The sequence below is a fragment of the Felis catus genome, chromosome B4, assembly GCF_018350175.1.
Source record: "Felis catus isolate Fca126 chromosome B4, F.catus_Fca126_mat1.0, whole genome shotgun sequence".
Taxonomy (NCBI): Eukaryota; Metazoa; Chordata; class Mammalia; order Carnivora; family Felidae; genus Felis; species Felis catus.
In genome coordinates, this window is record NC_058374.1 from 126,166,149 (window position 1) to 126,188,385 (window position 22,237).

Genomic DNA, 22,237 nt, shown 5'->3' on the forward strand with positions numbered 1-22,237 from the left:
CGGGTTTGGCTTTGCCCGGCTGGATTACTGAGTGTCCCCTCACTCGCTCGCTCTTTCTCTCTCCCCCTTCTCTGCGCTCTCTCCCTTCTCTCTCTCTCTCTCTCTCTCTCTCTCTCCTCTTTCTTCTCTTTTCTTTCTTCTTTCTCTTCCTTTTCCTTTCCTCCTCTATCCTTTCGCCCTTGCACTCTCTCTCTACGTCTCTTTCTCTCCTCACTCCCTTCCTCCCTGGGCATCTCTAGCACAGGGGATCCCCAAACCTCAGGACTTTTGGGGGGCGCCCGTGCTGTCCATGGGAAGAGCATGCATTGTGGGTTACTGGAGGAACCCGACATGGATTCCACAGGTCAGTCCTACTGGTGGGGGTTGGGGGGAGACATGGGGGGGGGGGAAGAAAAGGGAGAACGGGAACTTCAGAAAGAGTTGCAAAAACTTCAGAAGGCTCAACTTGACAGTGGAACCCTAGGAAATAACGGAGAGCGTGCACAAGTTTTCAATCCGTCGCGATGTGCGATGTAAGTGGATACGTGAAAGTGTGTGTGTGTGTGTGTGTAAGCGTGTGATTGTGTAAACGTGTGTGTGTGTGTGCGCGCGCGCGCTGAGGAGCGCGCTTTTGCTTGCCCTGAACACAAAGTTACGTAAAGATTCTCTGGCTCGCGGCGAGCTCGAGGTGCCGCTCGCAGAAACTTTGCGGGCCGACCGCCCCCTCCCGGGCCCGGCTCCTCCCCCGGGTTTGGGGGCCCCCGGAATAGCGGTGCGCTCTGAGGCTGGTGGCTAGGGCCAGGAAGCCGAGCGGAACTCCCCAGAGGCGGGGGAGGGCGAAGGCTTCGCACAGCGCCTGGGAGGTGGGGACGGAGGCTCCGACTGGTGGAGACGCGCAGCTGGAGGGAGTGGCGGCGGCGAACACGGTGGTCCTAGGGAATCCGCGCGGGGTCGGGAGGTGGGAGCCCCGGGCCGTCCGAGGCGGGGTGTAACCTCCTTGCCCGGAAGGGGCATCCGACCACGCGCTCCGCTGCGCGGCTGTAACTCTGCTGCAAGGGGGGCAGGACGCAGTGCGGCCGGCGAGGCCTGGCGTCCGGGTCTGCAAACCGCTAGGTACTTTGGGGGCTGTGGGCGTCAGGTTTTGGGGTCGCGGCAATCCGTAACAACTGAGGAGGGAAACCAAGGAGTCTCTTACAACGAAAAAGCCCAGCGTCTCCGTTCTCCAGTAGAACTTTCTCCACCCTCCACTTCTAGCACCTTGGACGAGCCGCCAAACTTGTAGATCTAAGCAATGCTCCCTACGCCCCTTCCAGGTGGAAGAAGTTCTCTGGAAGCCCCCCCCCCCCGAATTCCCAACTGCAGTCCGCAACCAGTCCACACCAGCCGGATGCGGCCTTGGGGATTCTGGGGGGAGGTAAGCCTGGGGAGAGGCAGAGGCAGGGCGGTGAGCGCAGCCTGGGCCGAGGCGGCAGCTTAACGAGATGCTGGGGACCGTGCCTCGGAGCATCTGTGGCTGGGCTTTGCAGCGCGGAGCAACAAGTGCCTTCCAACCTCTGCATCCCTTAACACACACGCGTCCCTTCCTTGGAGCAAATGAACACCACCAGAATGTTTCCCCACCTCCCTCCGAAGCAGGCTGGAAATGCATGTTGGGTGGGGGTAGGGGTCATCCGGGCCTCGACCCAGATGGTCTTTCTTCGGTCCACGCAGCGATTTCCAGCCCCTCCAGGCTTCTGCCAGAGGCCCTGCTGGCCAGGATACCCACCCCCTCGGGTCAGGGGGATCTTCGGTTTTTCCAGGGCTTATCTTTGATCCCAAGAGCCAAGTCCCTCTCTCGCTGAGTGGGTGTGGGCCCCCTGGGAGTGGGGAAAGGCTGAGCCCCGCGGTCTTCCCTCCCACAGAAGATAACCTAGGCAAGGAGAGGCGTCTCCTGCCGCACGAGCCCGGCTGCGGGTAGTGGCGGGCCCTGCCTGCGTACTCTCTGCTGTCGGTAAAGAAGGCACCATAGAAGGAAAAGAGCCCCTCCCTCTATATTTTTATGTCAAGGGTTTGCGCCACTACTCACCTCCCGGCCACCCCAAATTTAGAGGCGAACATCTTTGAACAAAATTAAACCTATGTCTGCATTGTTTGTGGTCAACTATTCACAAGGGGCTCACGTAGGGACTTGGGGTCTCCCGGCACCCCACACCCGCCAAGACCCAGTTGGGGGGTTTTAACTGCCCTGTCCACACGACTGGAACTTCTTGTGCGTTCTGGGGTAGAGCTGTGGGGTTGTGGAAACGTTCTGTTTTCTGTCTTCGATGTAGCTGGTGGTCGCGGAGGCACCTGGTCACTTTTACTCCAACTGCAGACACCCCAAACTGGTTCTGAAACAGCAATCTTTTCCACATCCGCTCCCCTCCCCGTTTTCGAAAGTCGGAGACCTCCCCAGATCGCCGTCCTGAAATCAAAATAAAAAGTTCTGGGAGCTGGCAGCGTGAAGGAAATGACACGCGGCGCACCAGGTGACATTTCACTCGGAGTTGCAAAACCGACGACGAGGGAAATGCAGCGTCGCGCGGTCCGGTCCAGGAGCCTCCCCGCACCTCCCTTCCAGAGAACTTAATCCAATTAGCTTTTCTTCAGCGTTTCCCTTGTTATGTAAAGGTCCTTTCTCCCCGCTAGCGGAGCCTAGCGCTCCCGGGAGCAGTTCGATTCTGCTCCCTTTCCAGCAGATTACGTGCGACTGGAACCACGGGTGTTATTACTTAATATTTCATTCTGAAAGGGCTCCAACAACCGATTCGCAGCAAGTGCTGGGGCGAAGTCGGGAGCGTCCAGATCAGTGAGGCCGGGGAGCCAGGCCTCCGTCCCCTACTCTTAAAAGGAAAATCCCCGCAAAGTGCCTTCGGCCCGGGAGAACAGTTTTGCAGGGGCCGGGGCTCTAGTGGTCTGCCTCGGGGCCACTTCAGCGTGACCTGCGGAAACGCGCCCCTTTGTTCCGCGCACCGAGTCGGTAATATATTCCTCCAGTTTTCCCCAAATACTCCTCAAGTGCGGGGCTAAGACAATGGCCCCGTCGGGGGAGGCCGGCGCGCCGGCGCGCGCCTCCTGGGCCTTCCGCGCGCTCGCGGCGGAGCGCGACAAAGCGGAGCCCCTCTCCCGGGAGACTGGCGGCGCAGCGGGGCTCGGGCGGACGGCGAAGGCCGCAGGCGCGCGCGTGAGGCCGTCGACGCGCCGTCCGGCCCGTGCGCGGCTTGCGGTTGGGGCGGGCGCACGCCCCTCCCGGCCGGCGCCGCCGCCGCCGCCGCACGCCGCGCACCAGCGAGCACCCAGCGCGGGGCCCACCCTCCCCTCGTGAGCCAAGCGCGGCCGCCACGCGTCCCCGGCCCGGTGGGTCTGGACCCGGCTGCCCTGCCCAAGCGAGCGTTGCTCGGTTCCTCAAGGTACCCGGGAATTCGAGAACGAGGGAGAAAAGTAGGTAGAATTTTAGGCCACCGAGAACTTGTGCCAGGTGGCCCGGGGCGGGGTCGGTCGGCTACGCAACAGAAGGGTTGTTTCTTGTTAAACGGGATGGCGCCTTAGAGAGGGGCACCGCCCAGCCCGAATTAGAAACTTCCGTCTCTACCACTTTCTGCCCCGAAATCCAGTATCCAGAGTTGGGGCGGCCGAAGTACCCCTGGAGTCGGATTTGAGCACCACGGGCCACAACGGCGGGAAGGCACGCTCGTCTACGGGCCCCGGCTCAGCACAAGGCCCCGATCTGGCTCCTTGGCCCCCAGGTGGGGACGTTCAGTCGCCCTGGCTTGGGGCCCCTGGGGCAGAGAGCGCCCTGGTCGAAACAGAACCCGGGCCTCCTCCTCCCGCTCCCAGCTGCGGCGCTCGGTTAGGAGCTACCTTCTCCCGCCCGGGGACCACGTCTGCGGGCTCGAGGGAGCAAAGGGCCGGAGGTCCGCCCTTTGCTCTTGGACCCAAATCAGACGGTCTCTCCCTCCCCGGGCGTGTGTATGTTCGTTTGTGTGTGTGTGTGTGTGTGTGTGGCCGGCGAGGGGGCATGCGCGTCCCCAGCCTCGCCACCTGCCAGAGCGCCGGCGTCCGTGAGTTTGGAAGTAGGGTCAAGTGAGAGCTGCGTGGTCTTGGGGTCCCCAGGCCGGTGGCTGCAGCCCTCGCTCGCGCGGACGAGGCACTCAGGCCGGGTCCGGGGAGCTCCGCAAGCGACTCCGCCCGGCGGCCGTGACAGCGCGCTTTCCCACCCGGCCTCCAGGACCCAGAGACCTGGAAAAGTTGGTAGGGGCCGCCGGGCGGCTAGGCCGGAGGATTTCCTTAGCCGCGTCCGCCCCCCCCTCCCCGGCGCGTCGCCATGGTGACCGCTGGAAGTTGGTGGTGGAAAACAGACCCGGCGCAAAGCAAAATATTATGAGTGCAGTTGGGGTGACTTCATGGGGGGGCGGGGGACCGGAGGGCATGAGCGGGAGCCAGAGGCACAGACCGACAACAAAGGACCTGGTGCGAGTTGGAGAGAGTTTGCTCGGGCCTCCCTGCCGCTCTGTGAGCGCTAGACTGACCTGCTCCCCAGAGGCACCGAGGTCTCTAATTTCTCTCCAGCAGCTACGCCTTTTCTCGGCTCACCTGTGTGCCCTTCTTCCCACTCCTCCTCACCTGGTTGTCCTGCAGCCTGACTCCCCATCCCGAGGGTTAGGCGCCAGCTGGGCAGGGCGCCCACCTCCCCCCATGAGCCACACTCTCACCAACGTGAAAGGTCCTGGCTTTTCTTCCTCACGACACATGGGTCACCCGGGATGCATTTCTCATCCTTCCTTCTCAAATCGAATCTTAAAAGGTTGAGGGGATAGGATTAGGCCGGAAAGAGAAGAGAAGGAGTTGCCTGCTCAGAAATCTGAGGACAGAGGAGCAGGGAGTTCCTATCCATTTTAACCCCCCCCTTTGTACAGTGGGAAAAAGCTCCGAGTTACAATTCTGACTCAGCCGCTTTTAATGTTACTTTAGGTGAATCTTATAGCCTCTCTTCGATTAATTTTCATTGTCTGTAAAATGAAGGCTTAGGCAGCTTACAGTCTGGGATTTTCTGATAATTACTCGTAAACCTCTTTACGATAGAATCCAGGAAGCATATGTGAGCTGGTTACCACTATCTGAACTGTGACCCACTGTACAATTAGTGCATCTCTCCCCACACTAATAATAACCTAAAATATTTTGATGAATCATCTATTAGGATTTTGAGAGTCAAGAAGAACCTTGGAAAATGGATAACCACTTTTTAAAGGCCTATAATTTCCTTTCTTAATTACACCTAAGGTGCATTCCTTAAGACACTGAATTGGGGGGGGGGGAGGGCTGTACCCGGCGTCCGTTTAGGAAGCACTGAAATGCCTCTAGATGATGAGACCAGCATCACAGACCTTCACATACCTGGGAGAGGTATGCACGCTGGCCAGCGTAGAGAAATGTTGCCATCAAAGGAAAACCAGACTCTGACCTCCCTTGCTCAAGCTTTCAGAAAGAAGTGAGGGTCTTCTCACGCCTAGCCACCCCTCCTGGTGATAATTTGAGCAGAGGAGCCCTTCTCTGATACTCCGTTGCCTCATCTATAGTTGAATGAATTGGATGTAAAGATTGCCATGGTCCACCTAAACTTTTTCCGTACAATTACACGCCTGTACTGCGTCTGCGGAATCCGAGTACAAAGCCAGGTACTTTGTAAAGTAGTTTTACGGACACTGGTCCTCACAAGCACTCCACGAGAGAGGTGTAAATGTGACCCGCATCAAACACAGGGTTTCTCTTCCATTTCTAGCAGTGTAAGGTGGTGATTCTAAGTCAGGTTGGTGTGTTTGTTAGCCTTGGTGTCTGCGTGAAAAAGACCGAGAAGGCACAGAATGGTGACATCACAACATGGACTGCCAGACAGGTCTCCACTTGCACAGGCCCCTGAGAGCCCACCCTAGGTGTTCTGCAGGTCATTTGGGACACTCTTCAGGCTGACCCTCCAGAGCTCCGCAGAATGGAAAAGTTGCAGGAAATGTCTGATGTTTTTGCCCCTTCTACTCTATTTGAGATATCTTTGGAATTTTATGAAGGTGAGGGGAGAGAGAATGAACTCAGAGACAGGTGATTTGGAAGTGTCAGGTAAAAGTAAAAGAAAATAGTTTGTGTGAATTTATCGGGGGATTTTTATTCAGTCTCATTCACTGAGCACCTGCTGGGTGGCAAAATGGATAAGGACACACAGTCTCTGCCTTCAAGGACTTTGCAATGTGTTTGACAAGGGAAGGCATGGGCAGGTTGAGAGTGGTCAGGGTGCTAAGGGACACAGAAATAGATTCCTCTTGGAGCCCGAAGGAAAGGATGGGCTCCCTTGTCAATACCTACCATGAGTCAGCCCAGCACTTTTTCACGCACTAGCCATTTAAGTCTTAGCGTAATTCTCTGTTGTCCCTTTGTAGGATGAAAGAGAGTCTGGAACTTGTGTGGGGCTACAGCTTGTATGACACCAGACTGGGAAAGCCTGTTGCCTCGCCCCATGCAGCCCACTTCTTGTGGACCCTGATTGACTACTAGCCTGGCAGGGCTTGGTTACGCCTCTGGCCTTGAGACGGATTTGAATCTCACTTGGTGAGAAGGGAAACGTATGGACGGAAGTGGAGAGTCATGGAAAGTTTCAGTCTTGGACCCCAGCAAAAACCTCTCTGAAGGAGTCGTGTGATTCTGCATTTGGAGAGGGTTTTAACTGATGGCAGTGATGGGAGGCAGTGTATCATAGTGGTTGAATGATGATTTTGGACACATTTTAGCTTGTTTCCTTCATTCAAGAAAACTACATGCCTCCTCTGTGCCAGACACACTGCTGGATGCTGGGTTTAACAAAAGCGCCAGCAGTGCTCCTATGGAGTATAAATTATAGACAAACAAGTAAACACACAAAAAATAGTTAATTTCAGTGAGTGATAAGCACAATGAAGAAGAAAGCATTATTGGGGGGAAGAAGGTAGAGCATGGTGATAGGAAGGTTGCTGCCTTCTGGGTGCCCCATAAAGCTGGATGCCCTTGATCTGGAAGCTTACTACTGCTGAGCCCCAGTTTTCTTATGGAACTGATCTAAGCATCTGAGAGGGCTCTTGTATGAAATGTGAAGATGGCCGTAGGTAACATATAGTCAATACATGTCTCCACTTTGCCACTAAGCATTTTTATTTAAGTGCATTGTCTACGTAATGCTCACAACAACCCTATAAAGAAGAAACGGTTACTATTCACATTTTAAGTGGGGAAACCAATAGGCTAAAGACAAAAATTAAAGCTAGAAGCTAAAGTGTCCAGTGAGTTTCTGAGCTTTAGAAGCTGGGCTGCACGGAGAGCGTTATCGATCTTCACTGTGAGCACCTGACTTCCCTGGTGCAGAATCCCAGTGCTAAATCTAGCTTTTTATTTATGTTTTTAAAAGTTTATTAAGTGCCTTTCACATGCCAGGTATGAGCTAAGTGCTTTAAATGCATTATTAGTTGTATTTTAAAACATGTTATGGGTACTGTTATGATCTACCCCATTATATGCAGTGGAAGGATACCCATGAAGGGAGCAGGCGGCCTCATCTACGAGTGTCCACACTCTTAGTTGCAAGGCTATACTGATGAATTCTCCTCCTACTCCTCCTCTTTCTCCTTCCCCTCTTCCTCCTCCTCCCCCTCCTCCCCCTTCTCCTCCTACTCCTTATTCTACTTTTTCTTCTCTATCCTTCTTCTCTTTCTCCTTCATCTTTAGTGAAGGAGAGAGTTGTGTTGGAAAGGATGTCCAATAAAGCCTGTATCATTTTATTTTTAAAGTTTGTATCTTTTGAGAGGAGGGGGAAAGAAAGAGAGAGAGGGAGAGAGAATCCCAGTCAGGCTCCCTGCTGTCAGCACAGAGCCCAGTGAGGGGCTCAGTCCCATGAACCATGAGCTCACGACCTGGGCAGAAATCAGGGCAAGGGATGGACGCCTAACTGACTGAGTGACCCAGGCGTCGCAAGCATATATGATTTTAGTGAAAGCAAAGGACTTGCTATTTTCTCCACAAATGAGAGTGGCATGGTAGTCCATTAAACTGTGGAGACAAAATTTTTAACTGTTGGCAAAAATCAGGAGATAAAGCATTCACATCTTTACTACAGGTGTGAAATGTATTTTAGTTTTCTTTGGGATTCATTTGGGACATTTGCTTTGTCCCTAAGAATGTCAAAGCTTGCTTCATTGCACACAGACATACCTCTGCAAGATTAAACTAATAAGATAGAAGCCATTAGGTCATGAGTGAATATACATAGCCTTTGGGTGACTGAACAAACAGTATATTGCAGGTAGAAGTCATCCACAGACGTGTTAACATGTGACTGGAGGTGAATGTGGTCTGACTTAATGAGAAGAACATGAGGTTTGCCGTCAATATAGACCAAAGTTTAAGTCCCAGCTCAGCTGCTTGCTAGCTGTGTGACCCAGGGCAAATGACCCAACTTCCCTAGGCTCTCAGTTTTCTTTTTTGTGAAAGCGTCTACGCAGTACTTTCCAGGGTTAGGAGAATAGAATGAGATCATGCACATGAAGAATGCATGCTCAGTAACGGCACATTTTATTATTAAAAATAATTACCTAGTCTTCCTATGCCTAGTTCTGTGTGTCTAGTTGGGAAAGGGGGATAAGAATCCTGAAACAAATGTAAACCGTTTCGGCATGCCTAGATGTTGTCTGTACTGTGTAGACAGCCTCAGTGCTAATGTCAAGGTAAATCTTTTTTCTTTTTTTCTAAAGTTTAGACCGAAGAATTAAGTTCATTCTCATTCCCTGACGTTTCCCATGAAGAAGGCATCTCATGTGCCCGTATGATGCTTTTATCTTTGTGTTGTCCAGTTTGTTAAAGGGAGTAGAAAATGTGTCTTTGTAGAGGCAAAACCTGGTAGCTGGAACTTGAATCCTGGAAGGAGCACTCAGAGAAGACATATGTTCTTTACCCTTGACTGAGGCCCCTCCACAGGTCCTGACACCCTTTGGTTCTGGAATATGAAGGCCTATGTTCTCCATTCCTGCCCCCCCCCCGCCCCCGCCCCCTTCTGCTTCTAGGCATTGCTGTTTTAAAGACAACCATTTTGCACTTGATTTTCAGGAAGTGGAAAATTCTGTTTCAGATGAACCACTCTCTGAAACTCGGTTGAGTGAGACGCACAGAAAGACTTTAGTTCTTTTGCCTTCCTTGCCTATTTTTTAATGCAAGGAGAGAAAAAAAATGTTCATTTGTTCTCTTCCTGTCTTTATAATGTGATCTTTACCTACGTTGTGATTTTTAAGTTAAAATTTTTGAAATTTTAAGCCACTTTCTTTGAGAGAAAGAGAGAGAGGGGTATTATAAAAAGCAGAAAAGAATGAAATGAAATTGAGCCATCATGTTTTCAGCTAAATATGGTCCAGATATAGGCGACTAGACTGGATTGACCTGTACCAGTAGATTATCTGGGTTTTGTTGTGTTAGATCTCATCCTCAGAGCAGAATTACTTCAAAATATGTATGTAGTTTCCACTTTTGTGGTTGGTTAATCCCCCATAAAACATAAAATTATGCTTAATCTGCTTCTGAGCAATCAATAATTATTAGTAAACAGGTGAGCTTGGACATGATGAATTTGGATTGTCGTGATTGTCTTGTTTTAATTTAAAGGGATAATAAGAAAGCCTTTGAAAAGGCTGTAGCCCAGTGAAGGTTAGTTAGCACTTTGTGTCCTGTGTGTTTTCTGACTATCCAATTGTGCTAAAGGTCAGTGTTGTTTAGACGCAGCCTAGATGAGATTGATGAGTATGGCAGATTTTTATTTAATCGGAATGGAGAATTACCACTTCATAAGCATTGATCCCCTGAATCCATCTTGTTGGAGAAAATGCACTCAGTCAACACAAGCGAACTTACTCTTGAACTAGATTTTGAACTGCCATTTGAATAATCTGAAGAGTGATTAGCGATTGCTAATTACACTAGCAGCAGCTAAATTTTGGGGCATAGCTGCATTTCGTGAAGGAAATTATGGCAACATGTTTGTTTTGAATCTTGTGATTGTTGTGAGCTCATTTCAAGCTAATACTAGACTTTAGAAGACAGAGGTGTTTCTTTGAATGTTACAGTTAATGAATTTATCGTTTAAAAAACATGAGCATGAGTGGTTTTTTGAGTCCCACATCATCTTCTTCAGAATGATTAGTCTATATGTAGGATGTTCACATGGGGCATAATGTATTTCTAAATTGAGTACTGATTCTAAATGCTCACGGGTAGGCCCAGGTTCTTACTGAAGTGATTATGATTTTATAGAGTTCCAGAATTGGGCCCATTGGCATACACTCAAACTTATTTATGAGGTCGTATTGATTACTTTAAACATTTTGCCAAATTTTCTTTGTGGGGCTCAGTTCCACTGCTGATAATAAATCTGGAGTGGGAGGGGGATTAGGATGCTTCTACAATAGTTTTTTGTTCCACCCAAAAGAAAACTAACTAGTTCTGTGTCATCCTTATATAGCTACTAAAAAGGCTACATTATCTCTGTTTCTAGGAGCTTAATTTCTTCTACTTGATGACTCCTTTTACAAAAGTGATGTAGATTCTCTATAAAAACTTTGACGTCATAGAAAATAAAATAATGTTAGCCTGGGAGTTTACATGGAAGGAAGATTCCAGAGGGCTGGAGACCCTCAGTTAAAACATTGAAACTTCCAAGCATTGGAAAGATTTCTAAAGTGTTGAGCGGTTGTTATGCGAGGGCCTTTGGTCTCTATGAACTTTTATTTTCAACTCAGTGGGCAGGGTCTTTAGGTTGCTGTGCTTGGGGTAGGGGACCTTTTCAGAAATGCCAGGCTTTTAGAAAAAAACAAAACAAAAACACAGCTTTTCTTCTAATCAAGGCCCTGTTTTAAAGTTTGAAAACTTTGCTGTGATTAGAAGAATGAATTATTTCTCTGCTTCTTTGGAGTTTCTTCTGGGTGCCTGGGCTTCGGGGCATTCTCTGCCTGAGCTACCTCAGGGTTCACAGCTGAAGAGGTGTGTTGGGAGCGGGGAGACCTACTTGGCAGGAAGGCACCGGGCACCAGGGAGCCTCATCCAGAGCAGAGCTGGGAAAGTGCCTGCGGGGGTGAGGGTGGGGGAGGTTCTGGAGGGATGCAGAGGGATCCCAGAGATGAGGAGCCTAAAAAAACGGGATTCCCTATGGGTCTGTGTTTTGTTCAAAGGTTTTCGTGGTATTGAGAGACTAAAACACAAACAAATAAAAAGCTCCAGCAAAGCTGTATGGTTGTAGATAGTACCAGGTGACTATATATTGATATATAGATCACTTTTGAGAAGGAAAGAATGAAGGAAGCACCGGGGTGGGGGCGGGGGAGAGGAAGGCAGGAAGAGATGGAGCGAAGATGGGTGGAAGGGAAGAAACTACGTTGAAATCATTTTGGTGATTGATGTCAGGCTCACTTAATGAGTTATTTTCAAAATTGTTACTTTTTTTTTTTTTTTTACTAAAGGGACTCCCTTTTGTAGCAATAGCAATTTTTTTTTAATGTTTATTTATTTTTGAGCGAGAGTGAGAACGAGTGGGAGAGGGGCAGAGAGAGAGGAAGACACAGAATCGGAAGCAGACTCCGGGCTCTGAGCTGTCAGCACAGAGCAGAGCCCGACATGGGGCTTGAACTCACGAGCTGTGAGATCATGACCTGAGCTGTAGTCAGACACTTAACCCACTGAGCCACCCAGGCGCCCCAGGGGACCCCCTTTTTGAAACTGGGTAGCAGATTAACAAAAATTTATAATGTTTTCCGGGCACAGTGCTAAATGCTCATGCTTGTTACTTCATTTAATTATGTCGACCCTTTGATATTGTTATTCCCATTTTACGGGTGAGGAAACTGAGACTCAGCCTAGTTAACATGTCCAGGCCAAACAGCTAGTGTCAAGCCACGTTTTGAACACAGATTATTCTGATTTTGAAGCCAGGCTGCCTCCTCGCCTCCCAACACCTGGAGTTAGAAGGAAAACCTTAGAGATGTCCATGCTAACTCAACTCCTCTTCTACATAAAGAAGTTCAGGAGGTCCAGTCATCCCTGATCCTGGCCGGGGGTGGGGGGGTGGGGACAGCAGTTCACACTGCAGTTCTTTGGAGCACACTGTCACGGGGTGGCAGTGGGTGTCTGGATGCTCTGGGGACTTCAATGTGACTTTGGCAGCAGGCTGCTGACTGAGGACGCCCACGGGTGCTCCTTCCTGTGGGAGCACCTGGGTGCAGCGTGTGCCTTTCATCTCAAATCATTTTCCAAGCTTCTAAATTCATCCTGGCACCACCACTGGGTAGGTGTCCCCCGCCTGCCAGTTACTTTGGCACATTTGACATCTTAGGCACATCATCGGTGCTTAGTGTCTATTTACTTACAGACATGACTTTCTCATAATAGGTTCAGCATAAAAACCGTGGTGTTAAAATAGCAGCACCTTGCATTTGCATAACATGTTACAATTTACAATCACTGATACAATCATTAATGGCTCTGGAATCCCAAAGGCTTGGTGAGAATTCGCTTTGCCATAAGCTGGATGTACAGACTCAACAAGGGAGGTGACCTCTCCGAGTCTCAGTTTGTTTGCCAGCAAAGTGGGGCCATGGCATTGTGAGGATTAAAATTTTTTTTAATGTTTGTTTATTTTTGACAGAGAGAGAGAGAGAGAGAGAGAGAGAGAGATGGAGCATGAGCGGGGGAGGGGCAGAGAGAGAGGGAGACACAGAATCCGAAATAAGCTCCAGGCTCCGAGCTGTCAGCACAGAGCCCGACGCGGGGCTCGAACTCACAGACCGTGAGATCATGACCTGAGCCAAAGTTGGACGCTCAGCTGACTGAGCCACCCAGGCACCCCGGCATTGTGAGGATTAAATGAAGTAACGCATGTAACAGGTTAGGCACAGGGCCTTGGCATGGCACAAAAGCTCAATAAACAAGAGGTGCTTTGAGCGCCACACGCTTCTTAAGATGCCCTAGTAGCTTCCAAGATCCGCCTTCTCCCCCGATACAAGGCCCATACGGGGGAGAAAACAAAACTTTATGCACACTGCACTGTGTTCAGTTTTTTTCAGTATATGATCCCATAAACCTGTGAGCTAGGTGGGATCTTTCCCAGTTCATTCTTAGCGAAACTGCCCCTCCGGGGGCTCAGTCACATGCATTGGCTCCTATCGTGAGAGAGTGTCCTCACTGAGGTCAGTTATGTCTGTCTCCAAACTAGTTAAAAACATAGGGCTGTAATGAAGGGGCTGGTGGTTCCTCCCCACGCCCCCCTGCATAGAGCTGACTGTCTTAACTTTGCTTCATTGTGCACTCACCTACCGCATGTGTCTAAAGTGCACATGTTTTCCCTCCTCATTTTACGTGTTTGACACTTCTTCGTTTCTCACGATTTTCCCGTGTTGTCATTATCTGCTCTTAGCACAGTGCAGAGCATTCACTAGGATGTCTTGCACAAGTCAGTGCTCAATAAATGTTTACTTAAAATATTATAGTGTGAAGAACGCTGCCTCTTTTTGCTTGCTTTCTAGGAAACTTGGCTCATGGCTCCATGCAAACAAGTCCTTGATTAACTACAGATGAGGTGACCCTCTTCTGAGCCCCTACTAGGTGCCAGGCATGGTGCTGGTGTTATTAATTCCTTCCCTTCCGCCCTCTCCTCATAGATCTGCAGTTCTGTGCCAGACTCTAATTGCAGGGAACAGTGGGGTGAATAAGGTACAGTCAGCTCTTAAGGAGCTTATATTATTTGTCCTAATCCTCATAGTAACTTCAGGGGGTAGTAGTTTTTTGTTTGTTTGTTTGTTTTAATATATATATACCTATATACATATATGTATATATATATGTATATATGTATGTTTATATGTGTGTATATATGTATGTATATATGTATGTATATATATATAATATATATATGTTATATATATATGAAGGAAATTGAGGATCTTGAGGTTAAGTCATTTGTCTGGGGTTGCAGAGCTTGGTCACTTGTAAGGGGAGCAGCAGAATTAGTGTCCGTCTGGCTTCCAAGGCTTTTCACTGTACCAAAACATCTAAGAGTCAAACCGAAGGAATGATAACAGAAGAGACTAGAGTGTCAGGCTTTGGGGGTGGGCATGATGTAAAAATTATAATAGCTAAGATTTGCATAGTGCTTATCATGCAAACACTCTCCGTGCCTTGTTCACTTAAACCTCATGCAAACTGCGTGAGGTGCTGTTATTCGCACCCTCACTTTGCAGGTTAAAAAAAAAATCCTGAGGCTCAAAGAGGTTGAGTCACTCACCCAAGGTCATACAGCAAGGAAATCAGACTTGAACCTGGCAGTTGAGCTCCACTGTCTGTGTGCTTAACACCTACACTGTCATTAAGACACACGAAGTGCCTCTGACACAGACAGGTACTTGGGAATCACAATGGTTCCGGAACTCACCCTGTGCTGGGCACTATGCTAAATGCTTTCCACGTCTCGCACCATTAAGATGGGGTGGGCAGATTATCATTCTCCACATTTTACACAAGGGGACATGGAGGTTTAGAGACTTTGCCTAAAGCCATTCGACTAGTAAGTGCTAAGGCTGGAATTCAGGCCATTCTCATGTAACTAGTTACTAAGCCCACATGCTTGCTTTTCCTTCTCCTAGTGCTCGCCAGAAATGATTTGAAAGAGAGAAAAAATATGTACCAAATTGTTCATCAAGACGCTATAAAAATAGGAATATTAGCTCAGGGGAACACTGGGCATCTATCAATGATAGGTATGAGGGCTGTAGCGAAATGAGACAACTCTGCATGATAGAATGTTAAGGGAAAAATGAGGAAGGGCGTGTTCATTCACTGGGGATATAGTTCATACATATGCACATGTGGACATGAGACCAGGCAGCAACACAGATAAAGGACAGATAGTCCACATGTGAGAGGGGCGGGATTGTGGATGAGTATGTCTTTCCTTTCAACACTTAAAAATACAACTTCTACAATAGATGAACACAGGAAAGAAAAAAGCATTTTGCCTAAGAGAAGGATGTTTTGGTGATTCATCTCAAAAGTTCGGGCTAGTTTGAAGTCTGTTTGGGTCCTGCGGTCAGGAGTGCCTGGCTCCTGAGGTTTTGGGGGAAACCTGCATCCCCAACAGAGGGTGTGAAAAGAAATGCAGAAGAGGCAAAAATACACAAAGAAACTAGAAAAGGCAGTGATGTCAGGGATCAAATACCATCAGATGCTGTGCACAGGGAGCAGCCTTGGCCCCAGTAACCTTTTTTTAACAGACTTTTACACGTTTTAATAAAATTGTAATGATAGAAATAGAAACAAAGTGAAGGCCTGCCGACATTCGGTATGGTCCCCCATAAACATTGAGGGGAGGTGGAATTTTTACAGCCTGCTTATGCAGTTACACGCATGAATTCTGGCGTTCCCAGGGATGTTTTTAGAGCAGAGATCTGCTTTTACATGGAACCTATCTTCGACAGGAGGTGGCACCGAACACCTTAGCTTTCACTTTTTCTAGGCTCCGGGACTGTTTGTGAGTTGATGATCTGTTGAGCTAACGGCACTGGTATACCTTCGGGGTGTCCTCATTAATTTTTGTATATTGCAAATAATGACCCTTTCGTGAATCTCTTTGATCGCTTCAGAGTTTTATGTTTTGGGTTTTCCTAAAAGTGAGAAAAGGCAGTAACGTTACCTAGTACCTGTTGTGTATTTGGTATTATGTTAGACGCAGCTCAGTACTCACGGTGAGACTTCAAGGCATATATAACTATGAGTATTATAATATAAGTTAATGGTTAGGTGTAACCGCTGACTTGTTTTTAGTCGAATTGTCATACTTTAAGTATATTCTTTCACCTGGGGGCGCTTTTAAGTTCTATTTTTGTTGTTTGCGTGTGAATCGCGACTTCATGTTTTTTGTTTGCTGTTGTATCTTCAGAGCCCAGAATAGTGTCTGATAGTAGTTGCCCAATAAATGATTTCTGAATGACTAACTTAGGAAAGAATAAGTTCATGGTTAGGTTAGAGTCAGGTTCAGATCCCGGCTCAGCTGCTACGATGTTCATGAAGGTGGTGGTGCTCGCGCTGGCGGCCACATTCCAGGAGACGACAGGTGGACTCACCTGCATTACACCGTGGGTGAGACCCCAGCTGATGAGGAAGACACACAGGGACAGTGGCCACATGGCCCGGCTGGGAGAGTGAATCTAGTTAGCCAAACGGTAAGCAGAGTGCTTATCTTTTCTCATCCAGGCCTTTCTCTCTGGGCCTTACTTCCCCCATCTATAAAATGGGATAATGATTCCTGTATATGAAGAGGTAAGTGAACAGTTTAGCACAGTGGTACAAATGGGAACTTAGACAGTGGTGGTTATTGTAACCCTAACAGATAGAGAAACTGGGGCTCAAAAGGTGAAAGTACTTGGTCAGGTTCTTAAACTAGTGAGACAGCGAGGCTTAGCAGTCAGGCCTTCTCATCCTCTTCTCTGTATTGGGTTCCCCCGGCCCACAGGAAGGGGCTTCCTCACTGTGGTGATGAGCTCGTTGGTTCAGGCACCTACACTTGCTGGTTTCCAGACCTGCGGGAGAGATTCCCCAGGGTACGAAGCAGGAGCTGGCACAGGCAGCAGGCGCACCTCAGGAGTCTGGAGAGGCAGCTAGAAACAAAGAGTGAGTAGTTTGGGCAGATGAGAGAGCACTGAGGCTGTAGGGTGTTAAGGAAGAGCGGTGCTGAATGTAGGAGAAGTAAGATCGCCTTGTGTCACGGTAGCACGTTAGCCTCTGAGACTTCTTCGTACATCACCATCACCACCTGAGGCTGCATCTTCTGAAGCAGGATTTCCTATCGGAGTGATGTGGAAACTGAGGCATACATACGGTGGGAGTTTGGGGAGGATTATTTTTTAAAGGAATATATTAGAATTGGGAAAGAGATGAAAATACTGCTCAGATTTTTAAGGAAAAGAAGAAAAATAAAAAGGCAAACTGGTGAGGGTGGTTTTTAGCAAGTACCGTGAGGAGTCAGTGGGGTTATGGGTTGGAATCTCGTCCCTGAGGGTCAAGTGTTCAATTGAAAGAGAAAGCGAATCCTGTCCCGATCTTTGCAAAGAGACAGGCCCGGGCCATACGGCGTTGAGCAGACAATAAGTAGGCTGATGTTTCTGTGTCCGTAGCATCTGAACATCCTGGCCTCTGTATGCAGTGGGCACCAATCAGCTACAGGGACAAAGACAACCCAGAAGGTACATCCTTAGGCCCGGGGTGGGGGGTTAACTGTGCACAAAGCCATTCACACTCATCTTTGTCCTGGCCACACATCTGTGTAAAGCATACCTTCCCCATCTGTATTGCTGTAATTAAATGAGATAATCCATGTAAATAACTATTGCTGGAGTGTAGTGCTGATGCTCAAAGACTGGGCTCTGACGATGATGTGGATGAAGACAGTAGGAAGTGTCATTACCGTCACCTCCGACTCACCTCCTCTTTCTTGCTGTGACTGAGGCCCCAGCAGATGAGGAAGAGATGTGGGGACCTGGGGACACTGGGCACATGGATTGGCTAGAGTTGTGAGTACAGTTAGGTAGAAAGAAGGCAGAGTTCCTATCTTTTGGCATCTCACCGCCTCTGTCCTAAGCCTCTCAGACTTAATTACACTCTTGCAGTGGCCTCCACCCAGGGGTGCTGTGAAGTCCGGGTTTGCCTGGGACAGTCCTGATGTATGCTTGTGGTCCTGGCAAAATTATTAATGATGCGGCTTCTCAGTCTCAGAAGTTTGGATGATATGTGATGTGGTTTCCCACTTCCCTTTCTCTCCCCTCTGAGATTGTGTTTAGCAATGCCAGATGGAGCTGCCCATGGAACGGTTTTGCTTATGTCACACTCCACACAAAAACTTTCAGTAAAGAGGTTCCCAGCCACCTATTGAATAAAGTCCAGACTCCTTAACTCAGTCCTAAGGACAGAGGGGGCGGGGCTTTTCCGTGCACACGCGAAGTAGCACCTTGCGGGGTGCTAGTCAAACAGGATAGTCTCAACAAATACACGTTGGCTTAATCCCTGAATGAGCGTGGGCATTCAGGCTCAGGTTGCTTGTCAATTTCTTTTCTTTCTCTCTCTCTTTTTTTTTAATGTTTCAGTTTTCTAAAGTTTATTTTTATTTTATTTTTTTTAACGTTTATTTATTTTTGAGACAGGGAGAGACAGGGCATGAACGGGGGAGGGTCAGAGGGAGAGGGAGACACAGAATCCGAAGCAGGCTCCAGGCTCTGAGCTGTCAGCACAGAGCCCAACGCGGGGCTCGAACTCACGGAGTGTGAGATCATGACCTGAGCCGAAGTCGGATGCTTAACTGACCGAGCCACCCAGGCGCCCCTCTAAAGTTTATTTTTATTTGAGAGAGAGGGAGAGAGAGAGAGCAAGAGGGGGAGGGACAGAGAGAAAGGGAGACAGAATCCCAAGCATGCTCCGTACCAGCCAGCAGCACAGAGGCTGACGCAGGGCTCAAACTCAGGGACCGTGACATCATGACCTGAGCTGAAATCAAGAATTGAAGCTTAACCGACAGAGCCACCCAGGTGCCCCTGCTTGTCAATTTTTTGAACGCATAATTCTTCAGCCAGCTTCGGGGCCTTTGCACGTGATGTTCCTTCTGCCAGGAACACTCCTCCCTCCCTGTTTACCTGGGGGAGTAGCATGATGCCTTCTTAATCTTCAGCTGTCAGTTTAATCCTACTTCCTCTGAGAAGCTTCCTTGACTCACGGATTAGACCAGACTCTCCCTCTCTCTCTCTCTCTTTCTCTCTCTCCCTCTCCCCCTGTCCCTTGGCTCTCTTGGGAATTACATGTCTATTATTTAACAGCTGACTCTCACACTAAACTCTAACCTTCCCTGTGACAGACGCTGTCTGGTTTCCTGCTATGCCCCTGTTGTGTAGCACAGTGCCTGGCGCATGGCACTCCACAAATAGTTGAGAAAGCGGTAGTGAGTGGGATGAATGCATGTGCATCCCCTAGTAGGCTACGCTTTCCGAGCCAGTGCGGTTCAGGCCACTTGCTTCTTAGCACATTTGGGGTAAGTGTGCAGTTCTTACTATCTCCGGCAAGTGCCTACGCGCTTTTGGCCCTTCCGACCTCTGCCTCCATTTCCTGCTGCTCTCACTCATCCTCATGCTCTCCCACATACTGGTTTTCAAGCCCCTTCCTTCTCAGGCCTCTGCCCTCGCTCCAACATCACCTCCTCCAGCAGGCCCTCAGAGTCCCGCTGCCTAAGACAGCACCCCCATCTCCCATTCAGTAGCTTCATTTTCCTCCTGACACTCATTGTGCCCTGGAGGCACCTCATTTGTTTTTGTCCCATCTCCACCACAGAATACAAGCTCCCTGAGAGCAGGGGCCTTGTCTGCGATGTCTGTCACTAGAACCTCAGGGCCTGGCAAATGGTTGGTGCTAAACCAGTATTTGGTGAACGAGGGAAGGAATGAATGAAGGGGCAGGGTGGGATGGCCCCCTGGAGGCAGGGCAGGGGCCCCTTCCTGGAACCCAGTGGCCCCTGGGGCAGGGCCTGTGGTGTTGCCATGGCAACCCACTGACCTGAGGCCCACCCCCCCACCCCCTGGGGAGGCCGCACAGCTGCCCACTTCCTGGGCCCAGACTTTCCACGTGTTCCTGTGTGTCACCACTGTGGGGAGCCCAGGACAGAGGGAAAACGGGGCTGAGAGACAGAGAATGATGAAGAGGAAATCACACCCTGGTGCCTGGGGAGACAGGAGCGGGCCTTGTTGGCATGGTTCCACTGGTAATGGCCAGGGCCCCGGGGGGAGGGGAAGGGAGGGGAAGGGAGGGGGGACTAGGGGGCGTGCTGGTACCTCCAGGACCTGGGGCCTGGTCTTCCCTTGGCAGCTGCTAGTGAGTGTGACGTGTCAACTTTTTGATGTAGCATTTCTAAAGCTGTGAGTTCCTAAAATAGGCCCCAGCACAGTGCCCTGAAAGACTGTTGATACAAAGAATATGAATAACGCCTTCTATTAAAACCTGGTGACACTTTCTAAGTCAGGCGGCATTTTCTTCAGGTATTGCATAAGTCAAGAACTCCCTGTTCCCATCTAGTTCCTCAGAAACAAAGCTCGTCGTGTTCACTCCCCCACTGCTTCAAAATGACGGCTGGCTCCCAGCTGCCTGCTGGCTTCTTGGCCTGGTGGGCAAGGCCTTGGCAATCTGCTCCTCACAGACTCTCCCACCTGCCCCCTGCCCCTCCTCCTCCAGTCACCAGTCAGTGGACTCGTCCCCTGTCCCAGAACCCACTTTGGGCTTTTGACCATGACGTGGCCCTCCTGCCCTCTTTGGTCTGGCAGGTGCCTAATCCTTTAAGGACCAGCTGAAATGCCACCTCCTATGTGAAGGCCAAGATGGAAGCTCCCTTCTCTGTGATTCCGTTGCGCCTTATTAGAATAAGAGACCTGCCTCTGGTTACTGCTGGCTCCTCGAGGCAGTGTGTCCCAGTGAGAGCAAGCCAGCCTCAGAGGCAGACAGACCTGACCCAGCTCGGCCACCACCTCACTGGCTGGCTTTACCCAGCTTCTCTGAGTCTCTCTTCCTCCTCAGGGATCGGAATTTGTCGAGTCTCTGCTTCAGGGTTGCCGTGGGGAGTAGAGAGGAGGCATATGAAGCAGGGGGACTGATGTGGGGGAAATGCCCGACATAAATGCTGAACTGTCTGTCCTCATTACTCGGCGTGAGCTCCTGGTGGACAGACACCATGCTTTCCTCACCTTCCCATGGCCCACAAAGCCAACCATGCGAAGTGCTTCACCTGTAGTATTTCAGTTAATCTTTGGAAACTTGGAAGGTAGGGCTTTTTGGAAAGCTCAGGAATCATTCCGATGTTACATAGCTAGGAAGTGGCAGGGCTGGGATTTGAAATCCAGTTGTCGTAACTGTGAACTCCACACTCTTCCCAGCCTGCTTCTGTGCTCTCTTTCATCTGGTACTGTCTCTCCCTTGGTCACTCCGTCAACCACTGGGCCTTCTTGCCGTCCCTTGTCCTATGATCGCGGGTCACCCATGATCTCCCCTCAAGGCCTTGGCCTCTGTGGTCCCCTCCCTGTGAGCCTCCCTCACTGTACTCAGTCTGTGCTCAAATGCTGCTGCTTCTCAGAGGCCTTCCTGGGATGAGGGTGCTTTCCTTCATCCTGTTCTCTCATCCTACTTTACTTCGTCACAACCCATCACCACCAGCTGTGAGCCTGACACTGTGCCAGGCTCTGGGGGACTAAGCATGGAAAAGACAGACATGGTTGTTAGAACTTATATTTTTAAGGTAGGGAAAATAAAGAATAAAACAAGAATACATAAACAAGATATTCTCAGGTCCAGAGACCTTGGTCCACCAGAGATATCTTCCTGTGATATATTGGCTCCCTGTTAAAATGTGTTTATCATCTTCTGTTACAACTTTACATGAAGGCACTTGATAATTATTTGCAAAATGAATGAATGGGTGGATGGGTAGCCTAAGCTAGCGTGACTTGTCTGTGCCCAGTATGAATTAGCAAGTAGAATAAGCATAGGCCTTGAGATTGAAGATCTGGGTTTGAATTCTGACTTTGATCCCTCTGACTGTGTGTGACCTCAGCCAAACCACTGTCCTGGTCTGGACTCCAGTTTCCTGGTGTGTAAAGGGGGGTGAATTTCTGTCTCATGAGGTGGACTGTGAAGTTCAGATCATTTTCCCATGTCAGTGCACTCTGTAAACTTCAGGGATTACCTGGCTTTGGACTGCCATCTTGCCCAGTTTCTCCTGCCAGACCAATATTGCTCTGAGCCTGGGGCGTGCTGGGTCCCTGATGCAGATACTTCGTAGTTGTTCTTTGCTGCTGCAAACGGAACCAAACCTTCTATGAAATCCAGTCTAAAGTGGGGAGTCATGAAGATCTGCCTTTAAGGAGTGCGGGGTAAACTCCTTGGAAAGTGAAAATCCACAAGTCCTGATTGGCATCCTCCTTCCTGCCCGTGATCCCAGATGAGTCAGATGTAGTGATGCTTCTCAGCCCAGGAGCCGACACTCACAGCCGTCAGTACATCCTGTTGGGAACTTAGAGCAAGTTTGGTTCTTACTAAAAGATCAGATGATTTTTGTGGATCAAGAAAGAGGCAGTTGGGAGCAGGGAGATTAGCCAAGCGTGAACGGAGCTCTCCT

At 49.5% G+C, this 22,237-nt stretch overlaps 1 protein-coding gene across 2 annotated transcripts in view; it reads left to right on the plus strand.

Annotated features, from left to right (window-relative positions):
- Positions 1-234: 234 nt before the first annotated feature.
- The window catches only part of RFX4 (regulatory factor X4), a 164,620-nt gene continuing 142,617 nt past the window's right edge, over positions 235-22,237 (plus strand). The window contains exon 1 of one of the 2 annotated variants that reach the window (XM_019835449.3): positions 235-343. In XM_019835449.3, the coding sequence (XP_019691008.1) occupies positions 301-343 (43 nt within the window). In that variant the 5' untranslated portion in view covers positions 235-300. Of the gene's footprint in view, positions 344-19,725; positions 19,838-22,237 lie in introns of those variants that run through there. The other variant, XM_045062265.1, reaches the window with a different exon arrangement.